The sequence below is a fragment of the Nomascus leucogenys genome, chromosome 9 (assembly GCF_006542625.1).
Source record: "Nomascus leucogenys isolate Asia chromosome 9, Asia_NLE_v1, whole genome shotgun sequence".
Lineage (NCBI taxonomy): Eukaryota > Metazoa > Chordata > Mammalia > Primates > Hylobatidae > Nomascus > Nomascus leucogenys.
Window position 1 is genome coordinate 25,228,878 of NC_044389.1, and position 17,342 is coordinate 25,246,219.

General features: G+C 32.1%; 1 protein-coding gene across 4 annotated transcripts in view; it reads left to right on the plus strand.

The window, feature by feature from the left end:
• The window catches only part of BRINP3 (BMP/retinoic acid inducible neural specific 3), a 378,132-nt gene that overhangs the window by 235,133 nt on the left and 125,657 nt on the right, over positions 1-17,342 (plus strand). For all 4 annotated transcript variants that reach the window (XM_003264480.4, XM_030818732.1, XM_030818731.1 and 1 more), the window contains 2 exons: positions 3,385-3,490; positions 11,824-12,060. In XM_003264480.4, the coding sequence (XP_003264528.1) occupies positions 3,385-3,490; positions 11,824-12,060 (343 nt within the window). The remainder of the gene's footprint in view (positions 1-3,384; positions 3,491-11,823; positions 12,061-17,342) is intronic.

Here is a 17,342-nt window from a genome sequence, read left to right on the forward strand (position 1 = left end):
TAATTCTATTGTAAAAGAGCTAATTGTACTTTTCAGTATTCCAGTGTCTTATGTTCATAATTGATGGCTGATAAAATTACTCAGAAGTTACTTTGATATAACCTAATGTAACTAGGAAACAAAATAATTAATGAGAAATACACTGTGAAAAGGTAAAGGCCATGATATTTGGGTGCTGCGAATAAAGAATAGTCTTGAAGCGCAATTACTCCTAGTCTCAACCATTTTCAAGTCTGGCAAAAGGATAGGGGAAACATATAAAAGTAGAAAAAATGGCAGTTGCTCCTCCGGCAAAGTATTTTATTTCATTGCTTAAGTTTCCATCGTGGGAATTTGTTACTTTTATTGTTAAAAATGATAGGTTGGAACAAACAAGTGAACTGCTATTCTGTGTTTTGGCACAGTTAGCATCTCTGTAGTAAATTTATTTTTATTTTCTTTACATTTGTATTTATTTTATTATTATTTTAAAGAATTAAATAAGTATGGGCACATTTACTAATGCTGACATTAGTAAGGAATATGGAGTCCTTAAATGGAATACAATTGAAAGATAGATTTATTTCATATAATGTGCGAGAGTTTGTAAAATTTTATATTAAACCAGACAGTGATCAGTGAATTCAGTTGTGAAGAATAGAGAACAAAATAAAATTATAAATGGATATGCTAAATTTATATCATTGTATATTGTGAATGATGAGAAAGTAAAGCAATATATAAAGACAAAGATATTCAAATATTCTCAAAACGTATGTCTATTATTTAATTTTCTTAAATGAATTGGTAACAACAGAGTAGGTGAATATAAGAGACTCTTTGTAATGGGATAATATTATTTACCTTCTTTTAAGGACGAAGTGTTAGAGGAGTTTGCCTTCCCTTTTCCAAAATCACTATGTCAATGAGTATGAGCTTAATGCCAATTTTAGTTAGAAAACTTTCTAAAAAAGGCAGGCATGTGTGTGTTTGTATTCGTGTGGTATGTGTTGGTTGGCAATAGTGAAACCACATGATAGAATAAAATGAAAATTTAAATTATCTTAAACCCTAAGTATTCTCTTTGATGCTTTTATTATTCCCTTTGCCCTTAGGCTGTCACTAATTTGTGTTTAAATATTAATTATACATACACATATCATATCAACACTATAAATTATTTCTCTAAACAAAGTAAGGTCTATTCAGTATCATCAGTGGGGAATAGTAGGTGGAGAATAATTAAAAGTTGTTGTGGTGTTAAGGAAAAAGTAATTCTTTGCCCATGATAAACCACCTTGTCAACTCTGGCTATGTACACATAGTCAATCTTGGTTACTATCAAGGAGTTATCATTTAGAAGATATAATAGAGTTGTCATGACACAAATTAAACACGCACTCAATGCATTTGAGTTAATGTGTCTGTATCCATCATTGATTATCGCCTCTAAGTTGATGACTTCCAAATTAGTAGTCCCGTCATTGACATAACTTCTAAGACATAAACCTGTATTGCCACTCCTACTAAATATTTTCATCAAAGAGAGTCAACATGTTCAAAACTGAGATCTTTTAAATGTCCTCCACAGTGAGCTTCTTAACTTCGTATTTTGAATGTTATCACTAAAATTGGAAACCTCAGTGGCCTTTCCCTCTATCAATGAACACTTTCAGTGTTTCATAATGTTGTCATTTCATAACCTTGTTATGTCTTGCTTTTTACAATGGAACTTCTTCAGATAAAGTTTATTGTCACTATTTACTTTAGGCTTTCATCATCTCCATGAGGCCTTAATGTCTTTCCTGCTCCATACTACGAAGTTTCTTCTTATGTTTCCTCCTCCTCTTTCTCTTAATCAATACCCCTCGGCTGATGCAAGAACTTAATATGTTCTGTGGATATGTGAGTGAACAAAATAGACAAAATCTCCTGCATTTTTAGAATGTGGAGCTCTCATCATCTAGTGAGAGGTGTCAACAGTAATCATAACAAATGAGTAAATTGTACAGCATTTTATAAGCTGGTATCTACTGTGAAAAAGGTAGAACAATGTAAGAAAGAAAAAGATGTTGGAAGAATTTGGGGTATTCACTTTAAATAGGTTAGTCCAAGTAGTCCCAAGAGAACGAGATTTGAACAAAAATTTGAAGGAAGTGAAGGATTAGCTAGAAAATAGTCTGAGGAAGAACGTTCCAGGTACTAGAACAACAAGTCAAATACCCCAAGGCATCAGAATGTCAAGCATGTTTGAGATACAGCAACACAGAATAAATAAGAGAGGAGACGGATTTAGGGAGGTAACAGGGAGCTGGGTAATATGGTATCTTCCTGGTCCTATAACAGGCTCTAAGTCATACCCTAAGTAAGAATGGTAAACCATTAAATGATTGTAAACATTGGAAAGAAGTGATCTAAATTGTGTTTTGCAAAGACCAGTCTGGTTATTAATAAAGAATATCTTATTGAAGACACAAAGATTCTGACAATACTGCTCTGCTTTAAATAGTTTTAAATCTTCAGGATTAAATCTTCAGGATACATTTTCAGCCTCATATAATTCATTAAATTTAGTCTCCTCATCTCCTAATACTATCCATCCCAAGACATCCATGAAAAAATCAGTCCACATATGAGATTACATATTTAAGTACTAAATCTGTGTGCTGCAAACCAAAATTGGATGGAAATGGTAAAATAACACAGGTAGAAATCATCAAGGAATACTTTGTGTAAATGTTTGAACATGAGCTTAATTTTGAGGATAGATAAAACTGATTAGTCAAAGTTGAGAAAGGAGAAGTTTCTAATCCAAGTGGGGTGGGAGTGGAGGATGTTGTATAAGCAAAGGCATAGAATGAATGTCAAACTGAACAGGGAGATACCGGTGTATTGGAAAGAACTGGGCCAGATGGAAGGCAAACGGAGAGTTTAGAATTTCATGCCAACATAAAAGTGGGAAAAATATAGATTTTTAAGTAAAAGAAAGTAATAAAATCAGTTTTGAGAGAGTAGCCTGGCAGATGGTTCTGATTTATTGAGTAAAAACAAACACAAACAATTCTCATATAAGTCAGAACTCGCTGTCTTCCATAAGGAGTGGGCCTTTTTTATATCTTGGGTTAAATCAGTGACTTTATGAGTTATGCTTTTGAACAAAGATGGCATGCATTATTTTCCTGGGATATTTATGCCCAACCATAGGAAAGAAAATGAGTTAAAGACAAAGGGAGTTACTGCTTTCCGCTATGTTTAGGTGTGTGTATTGCTGGTGTGTATGAGATCCTGGACCTTTCAGTGATATTTACTGTCAAACGTATAATATTAGTGTGTGGCAACTACAATGAACCAAAAGGACATTGTAAAGTCTGATTTAGATAATAAAGTTGATGTTTTGTTTGCCAGGTAACAGAAACACGGACTGGTCCTCTTGGCTGCAGTAACTATGACAACCTAGATTCTGTCAGTTCTGTTCTGGTTCAGAGCCCTGAGAATAAGATTCAGTTGCAAGGTATGTAGGTAAAATTTCATTAATTCTCTACAAGCCTGGATAGCAATTATCCAGTCGTGATTTCTTTTCCATTTTTTAAAGTAAACTGTATATACATACAGGCTATTAAACACTCTTATTAAAGGCTAATTTCATAATTTAACTGATACAAGAAAATACGAAATTCTAGACCATATGAATAAAATATCAAAATTTTCTTTTCTTCTCAAATTAACTAAGATATAGCAATTGAAAATCTGTCCTAATAATATTTTTCTTACATATAGTAATCATTGTGTCATTATATAGCAGTTTCTTCATATGCTTGCCTGAGCTTTGACTTTTTACTTAAAGATTCTTGTGAAAGTTGTAACCATATTTATGCATGGTGTAAAATGAACTGTTGACATTTTATATATAACCTAATGTGGCAGTCAAGACTGTATTTTTCTTCTGGTGAATAGAAATGTACTTAAGCATATATTAACAAAATATTTATATTCATATGATTTCCATTTTAAAGATATATTTTATAAAAATAATTTGCTATTTTCTATTACTACATATTTTAGATATTCAATAAAGAGTATTTTATTCATAAGAACTTTTAAAAATACAATAAGTATGCGTACATGCTCATTCTTATAGGCAGGAACAGGTTATGAATACACATGTTTAAACACCACTGGTTGAACAAGTTCAGAAAAGTCTTCGTGATGACACTTTCTGTCAAAATTAAGTTGACTGATCAAAGAGGTAATTTTGAGTTGTTATTCTCTAGTACGCCTTTTTAAATTGCATAAGTTAGAGCTGAATATTTACATTATTCAATTTTACATAAAAATGCTTAAAAGTTTCAGAAATTGTACCACTTTTTCCCTTAACTTTGCAATCTTGAAAAACGTATCAGTGTCCCCACGTGGTGGCTTATGCCTGCAATCCTAATCCTTTGGGAGGCTGAGGCAGGAAGATCACTTGAAGCCAGGAGTTCAAGACCAGCCTGGGCAACATAGTGAGACCTAAAAAAATTAGCTGGGTGTTGGGGTTGCAGGCCTGCAGTCCCAGCTACTCGGGAGGCTGAGGCAGGAGGATTGCTGCACCTAAGAGTTCAAGGTTGCAGTGAGCTATGACCACATCACCTCACTCCACTGTCACTCCAGCCTGGACATCACTGTCCACACTACACATCACTGTCCACGCGACACTGCACATCATGTTACTCCAGCCTGGGTGACAGTGAGACCCTGTCTCTAAAAAATTTTTTTAAAAATTAATTAATTAAAAGAAAAATGTAACAGCATTGAATTGTTTAAATTTATCCTAAATAGTGAATGAATGCCTTTTATTTTGAGTTGTATTAAAAGTACAAAGTTCTTAAATACTTTAACAATTTAAATGTTGTCCAATTTATCAATATCAATTATAGGTTTGCATTTATTAAACATTTTCTCTAATTGAAATAAAAATGTTGTCCACCAATGTTTCTTGCAATTCTCTACTGCTTACTCCTTTTTAATGTATGGATTAACCTTCCATCAGAATATGAATTGCAATAAAAATGACAGCACGTTTATACCAATTCGTATGACTACTTCAATCAGTTTATTATAAAAATTATTTACTAACAAGATTTATTGATTTGTGTCTGAATTACTGTGTTCAGTTTTCAAAGTATTAAATTATTTTTAAAATCCTTCAGTCCCCTATCTGTCTGGAAAAATAATTAACACAAGGAATAAATGAAGCAACATTTCTCTTTTGTATAATTATTTCTATTCTCTTCAACTAATGTGAGTAACTCAGAAACCTCCATCTCTTTCAGTTTTTTTCTGTTTTCCATGTCTATATTTTTAATTGTCTATTACAACTTTATTTATACACCTATTGGTACAAAATCGTTTCTGAAAATACTATTAGGAAGTCAATTTCAAGACCCTCAATATTTCATGCACACTTTCTTAAGTTTAATTGGTATTTAAAATCCAAGTATAATGTTGGCTCACTCTTAAACCTCTCCTTTTGTACTAGCCCTCATCTACCTTATAAAGTAATGCGAACAATTTGTTAATTCTGCATCAATGTTACCATGGTGCATTCCTTTGAAGTGTATAGATATTTCTGGGTCACCGTATATGACAATTGAAAACATTGGAATCACTGAAGAATATTTTACTAGGGTAACGACGGAGATCTTCATGTCTTTTGGGGTTAGCTAGTTAGATATTTGGTCTGACAAATGGATGGATATAGATATAGATGATAGATAAATAGATATAGATAGTTGCTTCTGTGTTGTGTTTTCTTTCCAAGTACAAGGTGAAGTTTTAGAATCAGAGTGGCCCAATATCATTTAGATATATTGTTGAGAAAATCCTGAAATTATCACAGTTTTTTAATAAAGAACTTCTGAAACCCTCCTCTTTCAGTAGAAAAAAGAAAAATTGTTCCTGAGGTGGAATTGTATCTAAGCAAAGCAAATAAAGCACCAATAATTGTTGAAGTCAACTGGATTAGACAACTAATTCAGAACAGAACTCTACGATTTAACCATCAGTATATGAATCAGTATTTTAAAACATGAGAGATATAAAAGATGGACTTTGAGATCTCATTTTGCTGATAAGATTACAGAGCAGGTGTTTTTCAAAAATTAAAAGAGCCATAGCTACAACTTCAATTTATTGATGAAAATACATTTAAGGTAGATAATAAAAAGTAGTTATAAGAAAATATTGGCAAATTCATGTTGAAATAATACTTCAACTTTTTTCATCCCCTTATGAGTATAACACATCAAACAAGGTGCCTCTGAGTGAAAGTTTAACCAGAATAATTAAAAGTCATTTATTAAGTTTTGGTAGTAATTTTTTGGTAAAATTTGCAGACCTTGAGAAAATGAATAATTTAAAGGGCTGAATTACAAGCACTTTTCCATATTAGTTAGTTCCCAATATTTTATTTAAATGAATTTGACACAGGACAAGGCTATTTTAAGGTGGATGATTAAATGTAATTTTTAATGATGGTTCATAAGTGTTTGGCTTATAATAAAAATTGAATGATGCTGCTTCAAAAAACTATTTTTGTTCCTATTTATTAATTTATTGAAACACATGTTCTCAGTGCTTACATACATAAAAATGAAGACGGACAATAATTTATGCTGAAGGAAGGGTCACTCTAGCCAAAAAAAGTACCATTCAGTCCTTCAAGCCATGTGTTTTCAAAAAGCTGATTATATTTGCTTTAAAAAATTGCTTCATACTTATAATAAGTGTACTTCTATTGAATTGCACGTTACATATGATAGTTATAATTTGTCAGAAATATTTTTAAAATTATTATCAAGAAATCATATATAGCATACATTATACTATATATTTCATATTATTTAAATTTTCAGTAAATATATGTATACATAGATACATTTCAAGCTATTTACTTTTATAGAAGATAAGTATGACTATGATTAAGAAAACACATTGATTAATAAAATATATTATATTTGAATAAAAATATTTAGGGATAGTAGAATGAAATAATGACTTGGAGGAAAGAGATGTGTGTGTGCGTGTGTGTGTGTGTGCGTGTGTGTGTGTGAGTGTGTGAAGAATTTTATCTCAGGAACAATTCTTTTTCCACTTGAGTAGATGTATGAAAAAGAAGGTCATTACTAAAAAACTCGTAATTCACACAAACTTATATATCTATACACACACTATACATACATATATGCATATTTTATTTTTATATTTGTATATCTTGTTCAAATTTTATTTTTAAAAGATGTATTAGTTACCAAATCAATAGGAATTGTATTTCATTTGTGCATCTATAGAGGCAGAGTAATATTTTTATTGTAAAATATACATATTAATAATACCACAGTTTACCAGCTTTGGGCCTCTTTTATGTATAATGAAAATTTTAAACAGGAGCTTGCTCATGTCCAAAGTAGTGCTTATGTTTTCAAAACGATTTAAGGTAGTTCGTGAGCAAAATAGCATTGAAGAACATTGACCAGCTGGTCATTTTTACTTAGCTATTTGTCTTGCCATAACATATGGTGATATGCTGCAAATTAATTTACAATTTTTTATGTTCCTCATCAATTTTCTAATATTTTATATTTGTTTAACAAATATAATTTATTTCCTTTCTTTCCTCTCATTCTGGATTATATTTAAATGCGGTTTAGGCCTTTCCATCATAACACAAATCTTTTATGCTATTTTCTGTATTTTATATCTTTTTGCCCTTTTATTCCTTTTAAACGTATTCTTCCGCAATATTTCAGTTCCCTAATTATCTCTTAAATGTCTATGCTGCTGTTAAAGCTATCCATTGGTTCTTAATTTCAAATTATGCATTTTTATTTGTAAAATAGCCACTTGATTTTTCTTTATAATTTCTGGTTCCTTGCCATATTGTCTGTTTTGTTATTAAATTTTTGATCATGTGATTGAAAGTAATTTATCATTCTTGTTTGACAGCCTCTATATCATCCCATGTCTTTTTATATGTTCATCATATATTATTGAATTCTGTTTTGAATGAAAACTTATAAAAATGTTTTAAAATTATTGATGGTGCATTTTCCTTCAGAGAATATTTAGTTTCAATGCTATTTTAATTAATTTTGAAATATGCCAATTGGAACTATACTTCAGATCTGGTGAAAGCTAGTGGTGTGTGTGTGTGTGTGTGTGTTTTGTTTTGTTTTGTTTTTCTTTACTCTGGATATGTAGCTCATCTAGTAACTAAATCCTGAGGAAGTTACTATCTCTGTCATGGTTGGTATAAATGTCAGTTTGTACTTTGTTCTGGGCAGAACTCTAATAGAAAAGATATGCCCAACTTATTAGTCTGTTCTTATGCTGCTAGTAAAGACATACTTGAGACTGGGTAATTTATAAAGAAAATAGGTTTAATTGACTCCCAGTTCCACATGGCTGAGGATGCCTCACAATCATGACAGAGGCAAGGAGGAGCAAAGTCACATCTTATATGGTAGCAGGCAAGAGAGAGTTTGTGCAGGGGAGGTCCCATTTATAAAACCATCAGATCTTCTGAGACTTATTCACTATCATGAGAAAACCTTCCTCCATGATTCTATTACCTCCCACTGGGTCCCTCCCATGACACGTGGGGATTATTACAATTCAAGGTGAGATTTTATTGGGGACACAGAGCCAAACCATATAACCCAATATTGGGCTCACTCTGCCTGTAGGATTACCTTATTTCCAGGTTAATCCCAGAAATTCTCACTTCATTTTTGTCCTTGTTATCTCTTCAGACAGATTATTTTTAATACTTTACCTAGATTTTCTAGTTGGTTCCAATGAGAAGGTGGGTTGAAAACAAACTAGTCCTTTCACACCGGAAACATTCACATTTTACTCTGTGGTGCTCAGCTTGTAGCAGGTGCCCTCACATCCTGGCTTTTACAGGAAGCCCATAGGCTCAAAACTAAGCTTTGTTAAGCATTATTCCAGCACCAGGTAGACCTGCTCTAAATATAGTGCTGTCAGTATTCCTGCTTTCGTGTTTCTGTACATTGCAGAAAAAAAAAAAGAAAATTCCGTGGCCAGCCCTCAACCACACTGAGTTGTTTGTCAGAGCAGGCCAAGCTATCTCTCTAGGAACCAACTAGTTCTTATTGGTGGTCTGGTTATAAAATTCAAGTGTTTTGAGCGCTGCATCCCTAAACCTCTTTTCTCAAAACTTTAATTTTAGAATGGTTTTACCGAATGTGAGTTTCCTTCTTTTAGCAGTGTATGTATGTATCATCATAGCAGGAATATTTGTGTTTCTAAAACGGAACTCACCATTTCTTGCCACCAACCATTCCTCCCCAAATTACTTCTCCTGCCTTCTCTGTTTCTCCGAAAGCACTACCATCTCACAGATTCAAAGTTGTAATGCAATGATGTGCTTTATGACTATGAAAATGGTACATGAATTCTTTGATTTTTTTGTGTGTGAAATTAAGATTAAAATGGATAAATAGTTTACAAGTATCTAGTCCACACTCAGTTACTGTTACCTTAGGTCTTTTAATAAATATATACTGATTCCTGAGTTCCTGGAGCAAAGACTCTGAATTATTCAAATTGTTTTTAGCACTTTAAGTTTTCAGAAAAAAAAAATCACTAGGTGTATCTGGAATGTGCAGTAATTTCGTAAACCATAGGACTAGACAAGTAAATTTCTGAATGTATCATTTTATGCCTCTAAGTATTTTAACGCTTTTTACTTGCCTTAGATCAAATACAGTACTACCTAGCAGATTCTCACTATTCCTCTGTTACCTTAATTGCTTTCCCTAGTTTGGATATTTTCAGTCTTCTTAAAGATCTTAAATCTAATCTTAAAAATTAGTCAACTCTAATATATTTCTTTATCTTCTACTTCCAAATAGGTACCACTCTTAGTATCCCACATGGTAAAATTAATTTAAATCTAAATGAATTAATTCTGTATTCCCCGATATAGGAATCCCAACAACATGACTCCTCATTTATGTGTGTAAGCACCTCTTTCACTGTATTCTTATAGCCCATGTGCAATGAAACAATATTACTACTTTCATTTCCAAAATATATTAATATATAACCCAGCTTTTTATCCGTGTGTGATGCTGTAAATGTATCACTCTTCAGCAGTCACTCAATATTGAAAACTGTACATCTGTCAAATAATGTTCAATGCCTAACTTTTTAATAAAAACTTTTTTTTACTTTTGTGAACTTAATATAATTGCTTAGCCAATTAATTATATTTATTGAATCACATGTGTCTTATATAGCTGCATCTTTTATTTTTCTTTTTCTTTTTTTTTCTTTTTTTTTTTTTTGAGACAGAGTCTCGCTGTCGCCCAGGCTGGAGTGCAGCGGCGCGATCTCGGCTCACTGCAGGCTCCGACCCCCGGGATTCACGCCATTCTCCTGCCTCAGCCTCCCGAGTAGCTGGGACTACAGGCGCCCGCCACCTCACCCGGCTAATTTTTGTATTTTTAGTAGAGACGGGATTTCACTGTGTTAGCCAGGATGGTCTCGATCTCCTGACCTCGTGATCTGCCCGCCTCGGCCTCCCAAAGTGCTGGGATTACAGGTGTGAGCCACCGTGTGCGGCCTATTTTTCTTAAATATACTGCAAATATCTCTGTGACAAATAAATTTCACAGTCACCTTCATATTTGTATCTTACCTAGCAATTTTCTTCAAAATGAGACTGTTCAATAAATATTTATTCCAGGTGAAATGAAAATTAATACAAAATCGAATATATAAGTTCTAAGAGTAGTTTTTCCAACAATTTGCAAAGGAAATTTTGCAATTTGTCAACATATTTGTAAATTAATTTTTTTCTAAATGTTAATCAATGATTTTTATTAAATCAACCTCTAAGATAATAAAGGGTCAAAATTGATTTTTTTGTTAAACAGAAAACATCTAAAATTATAAAAATTCAATTTTCTGGGAAGTAACAATTTGCTATTACCAGATTTTTCCTTAGCTTTGTATTTATTTTTACCTACTTATTTGTTTAAATATCTAGTATCTAAGTTTTCTTAAGTAGCCAGAAATACTGAAAAACTACGTTTTTGAAATATCGTAATAAATGCTACACCCTGAGAAAAGCCCAAATCTTAGTTTTACAATATTTTGGATAGTTTCTTAAGAGATAGCAACTTTACTAAACATGTTTCTAGAAAATTAATGAGTTATATCACTAGGGCTGTCAACACATGGCAAAAAAATAAACTGTGAAATAACTAAATCAGTCCATCTGATTCCTGTAGTCATTTTTAGTACTCACTCTTGAAAAATAGAATTATATAACTTATATGTTGTTAATGGCATGAGATAAGCCTTACCATCAACATTCAATATGTATTTTACCAATGGCACAGCCCATTATATGACATTTACATCGATGTGGGCTGGTAGTCTGCAAGCAAAATGAAAATATTGAAAACCATTTGAAATCAACTGGTAGAAAATAAATGCATATGTGTATTTTCAAAGGTTTAGAAAGATAGGCTCCATCTATATTATGTAAAAATAACCAAATATTGTGATAAATTACATCAAATAGTCTGAGTTTTCAATCATCTCCATGATTAATCATCTCTATTTCTGGAGTTTAATATTCATGGAGTCAGAATATGTTGAAAGAGTTATAAATATTTGCAGCATATAGACTTAGATATTTTTCTGATAGTTTAAAAATACATAATTCAAAATTTAATATACTAAATTATTTACAGTTTTGATTGAATATTATAAATGAGTATTTTAATTTTTTCTTTAACAAAGTAAATTTGTTTAATTTCTTTGTTCTTCAAGGGCTTCAAGTACTTCTCCCAGACTATCTTCAGGAACGTTTTGTACAAGCAGCTTTGAGCTACATTGCTTGCAATTCAGAGGGAGAGTTTATCTGCAAGGAAAATGACTGCTGGTGTCACTGTGGTCCCAAATTTCCAGAATGCAACTGCCCCTCCATGGACATTCAAGCCATGGAAGAGAATCTTCTTCGAATAACTGAAACCTGGAAAGCTTACAACGGTGACTTTGAGGAATCAGGTAAGACATGTATCTTAATATAACACTTTTAAATATTGACAAAAAATATATCGAAATGTCTAATTTGTCCTTTTGCAAGAAACTATTACATAGTTGAAAAGATCTTCATTTTTTTTATTCTTTCAAATGGACATTTTCATTGCTTTTATTACTGGTTATTAACTGGTGCTTTGTATATTGCTATGTACTACTGGCATTAGGGTTTAGCCTGATCCTAAGTTGATGTATTAGTCACTTAATAAATAAAGTTCTTGCTTTTCTCAGGACAAGAATTTTTAAGTTATCATCTGATACCTCTGAGGTCTTTCTCTACTTTTCTAGTGGCTGCTGTGTCTTTTGTGCAGCAAAATGAAGACAGCATTTGTTCTATACCTTCTTCAACATGATTCTCATTAGTGCTTATTTTCACTTTACTTATTTTTACAATGAAATTATCTAAATTTTAATTTTATAGTGTTTTGTGAGTTTTGTTATGATTGTTTTATTTTTACTTAGTTAAAACATACATATAAAATTTACTATCTTTGCCATTTTTAAGCACACATAATAAATACATTTATATTCTTTTATTTTCCCCTGCATTTTTTCCCAGCCCCCACTACCCTTCCTGGCCTCAGGAAACCACCATTCTACTCTCTATCTTCATGAGATCTACTTTTCTTAGCTTCCACATATGAGTGGGAACGTGTGGGTTAGAACATTTGTCTTTCTGTGGTTGACTTATTTCACTTAATATAAAGGCCTCTTGTTCCATCCATGTTGTTGCAAATGACAAGATTTCATTGTATTTCATGGCCGAATAATATTCCATTGTGTATATATACCACATTCTCTTAATCTATTCATCCACTGATGGGCAGTTAAATTGAATCAGTATTTGGTTATTGGGAATAGTGCTGCAATAAATAAGGGAGTGCAGATATATATTCAATATACTGATTCCGTTTATTTTGTATATATATTCAGTAGTGAGATTAATAATATGGTAGTTCTACTTTAGGTTTTTGAGGAAACTCCATAGAGTTCTCCTTAGTGGCTCTGCCAATTTACATTTCCACCAACAATGTAGAAGGGTTCCCCTTTCTCTACATCCTCACCAGCAAGTTATTGCCTGTCTTTTGATACAACCCATTTTAAATTGTAGTTTTGACTTGCATTTCTCGGATAATTAGTGGTGTTGAGCATTATTTCATATACCTGTTTGTCATCTTTATGTCTTCTTATGAGAAATACGTATTCAGATATTCTGCCCAGTCTTTAATTGGATTATTAGTTTTTGTTTTTAGTATTTTGTTTTGGTTATTGAGTTGTTTGAGTTCCTTATATATTCTGGTTATTAATCCCTGGACAGATGAATGGTTTGTAAATATTTTCTCCCATTCTGTGGGTTATCTCTTCACTTTGCTGATTGTTTACTGTACAGAGGCTTTTTAGCTTGATATAATTCCATTTGTCTATTTTTTGCTTTAGTTGCCTGTAATGTTGAAGTTTTACAAACAAAAAAATCTTTGCCCAGACCAATGTCCTGTAGTGTTTCCTAAATAACTTCTTTTTTAGTTTTATATTTTTAAGTTTTAGATTTAAGTCTATAATTTATATGATTTTTGTTTATGGTGATAGATAGGGGTCTGGATATTTTCTGCATAAAATTATCCATTTTTTCCAGCAATATTTATTTAAAAGATTTACTTTTCCCCAACGTATGTGTAGTCTTTGTCAAAGTTGAGTTGGCTGTAAATGTGTGGATATATATCTGGTTCTTATTCTATTCCATTGGTCTATGTGTCTGCTTTTATCCCAGTACTACGCTGTTTTGATTGCGATAGCTTTGTAGTAAATTTGAAGTCAGGTGGTGTGATGATTCTAGCTTTGTTCTTTTTTGCTCATGATTACTTTAGTTATTTGGGTATCTTTTGTTGTTTTGCATATATTTTAGAATTTTTTTTCTATTTCTATGAAGAATGCCACTGTCTTGGTGGGGATTGTGCTGAATCAGTAAATTGCTTTAGTAATATTGTCATTATAACAACATTAATTAGTCCAATCCACGCATATGAAATATCTTTACATTATTTGTGTCTTTTCTTGTACCTTTTTCATAAGAATTTCATAGTTTTTCTTACATAGATCTTTCTTTTATTTGGTTTGATTGCTTTGAGGTATTTTATATAGTTGTAGCCATAGTAAATGAGGTTGCTTTCTTGTTTTTTCAGATTATTTGTTGATTTCTGTAGTTTATATTGTATCCTGCAACTTTACTGAATTTTTTTTATCAGTTTTAACATTGTTTTTATTGAGTTTTTTTTCTAGGTATGAAATTATGTTGTCTACGAACAATGCTAATTTGATTTTCTTTCCAATTTTTATGCTTTTTATTTAGTTCTTTTCCCTACTTGTTCTGGAGAGGACTTCCCATGTCATGTTGAATAAAAGTGGTGAAAGTAAGCATTCTTATCTTGTTCCAGTCCTTAAAGAAAAGGCCTTTCTCAAAAGAAAAAATTATTTTTCTCATTCAGCACAGTGTTAACTGTGGGTTTGTCATACATGGCCTTTATAATTTTGAAGTGTATTCTCTCTATACCCATTTTGATGAGAGTTTTTATCATGAAGTGTTGTTCAATTTTATCAAGTGCTTTTTTGGCATCTATTGAAATAATGATATGTTTTTTTCTCGATTCTGCTAATGTGATGCATCATGTTTGTTGATTTGCATGTGTTGAACCATCTTTGCATCCCTAGGATGAATTTCACGAGATTATGTTAATGTGTTGTTGAATTTGGTTTGCTAGTGTTTCGTTGATGATCTTTGCATCTCTGCTCATCAGTGATATTGACCTGTAGTGTTCTTATTGCTTTCTTGTAATGTTTTTGTCTGGTTTTAGTATCAGGGTAATACTGACCTCATATAATGAGTTTAGAGTATTACCTTCCTTCCAAATTTTTGGAGAGTTTGGGTAGAACTGATACTGGTTCTTCTTTAAATTTTGGTAGAGTTAGCAGTGAAGCCATTGATCCTGAGCTTCATGTTGATGGAAGACTTTGTATTATCTCTTTGATCGCCATACTGATTATTGGCTTGTTAATTTTTTTTTATTTCTTCATGGTTCAATCTTGGTAAGTTGTATGTGTCCAGGAATTTATTAATTTCTTACAAGTTTTCCAATTTGTTGGCATGTAGTTGTTCACAATAGTCTCTAACGATTCTTTGTGCTTCTGGGTTCTCAGTTGTTATGTCTCCTTTTTCGCTTCTGATTTTATTTAATTAGGTCTTCCTTTTTTTTCTTAGACAAGGATTTGTGAATTTTGATTATCTTTTCAAAAACCCAACTTTTTCTACCATTGATCTTATGTATTTTTCTAGTATAAATTTCATTTATTTCCCTTTTTCATTTCTTGTTTTATTTATTTGCCTCTTCTTCCTTTGTTCTTAATCTGGCTAAGTGTTTGTTAATATCTTTTCAAACATGCAGCTTTTCCTTTTGTTGATCTTATGTATTTTTTTAGTCTCAATTTTATTCATATATGCTATGATTTCTATTATTTCTTCTATTAATTTGGGGTTTGCTTTATTCTTGCTTTTCTAGTTCATTGAGGTGCATTGTTATGTTATTTGAAGTCTTTATACTCTTTTAATTTAGGCATTTATTACTATAAACATCCCTCTTGATATAAATATTATTGTATCTCAGAAGTTTTGGTTCATTGTATTTTTGTTTTCATTTGTTTTTTTTTAATTTCCTTCTTATTTTTTTAATTGACTCATTAGCTGTCCAGTAGGATGTTTAATTTCTATGTGTTTGTGTATTTTCCAAGGTTCCTCTTGTTTTCAATTTGTGGTTTTTATTCTATTGTGGTCAGAAAAGTTACTTGATAAGATTTTTATTTTTTAATGTATTCAGACTTTTTTGTTGCTTAAGATATGACCTATTCTGAAGAATGTTCCATGCACTGAAGAAAAGAATGTATATTCTGCAGCAGTTGGGTGAAATGCTTTGTTAATGTCATCTAGGGCCCATTAGATCTAGTGCATAGTTTAACTGTGCTCTTTCTTTCTTGATTTTCTGTCTGGATGATATGCTCATTACTGATACGAGGATGTTAAATTCCCCTGCTGTTATTTTATTAGTCTTATATATATTTTTAGCTCTACTAATGTGTGCTTTATATACTTATAGGAAACTCTGTCATTGGGCATAAAACTATTGATAATTGTTATATTCTCTTGCTGAATTGACCCCTTTATCATTTTATATTGACCTCCTATGTCTTTTTAAATCTTAGATTTTTAATCTATTTTGTCTGATATAGGTGTAACTACTCCTGCTCCTTTGTTTTCCAGTTGCATTGAGTATCTTTTTCCACCCCTTCACGTTCAGTCTATGTGTGTCTTTCTAGGTTAAGTGGAGTTTTTGAAGGCAACATATAGTTTGGTCTTACTTCTTTATTCATTCAGCCACTATACACATTATAATTGGGGAAGTGAGACCATTTACATTCAGTGTTATTATTGATAAATAAGTGCACACTACTGCCATTTTGTAGCTTGTTTTCTGGTTGGTTTTAGTCTCTTCCTCTCTTCTTACTGTCTTTCTTTGTGATTAAGTGATTTTCTTTGGTAGTGTGTTTTAATTTGTTTCTTTTCATTTTCCATGAATTTATCTCAAGTTATGAGGCTTACAAAAATCATCTTATAGATATAATAATTTATGCTAAAGAGATGACAACTTACCTTGGATAACAAAATAAGAACAGAAACAACAAAGGCAAAAAGCACACAAAAAATTTCACACTTTAACTCCACTCACCCACATGTTTACTTCTAGTTGTCTCAGTTTACTTTTGTTTGTTTGTTTGTTTGAGATGGAGTCTCACTCTGTCACCTAGGCTGGAGTGCAGTGGTGCGATCTCAGCTCCCTGCAACCTCCGCCTCCCGGGTTCAAGCGATTCTCTTGCTTCAGCCACCCAAGTAGTTGGGATTACAGGCATCTGCCACCATGCCTGACTAATTTTTGTGTTTGTAGTAGAGACAGGGTTTCACCATGTTGGCCAGGCTGGTCTCGAACTCCTCTGTTTACAGATTTTTATACTGTCTCTTAAAAAGTTGCTATAGCTATTACTGTTTTTGACAGACTTTACTTTTGGGCTTCATATGAGGTTATGAGAGAATTGCACGCCAAAATTAAAGTGACAGAGTATTCTGAGTTTGTCCTTGTACATAATTTTACCGGTGGGATTTATGCCTTGAAAACTTTTTTTTGGCATATTTGTATGCTTTTACTTTC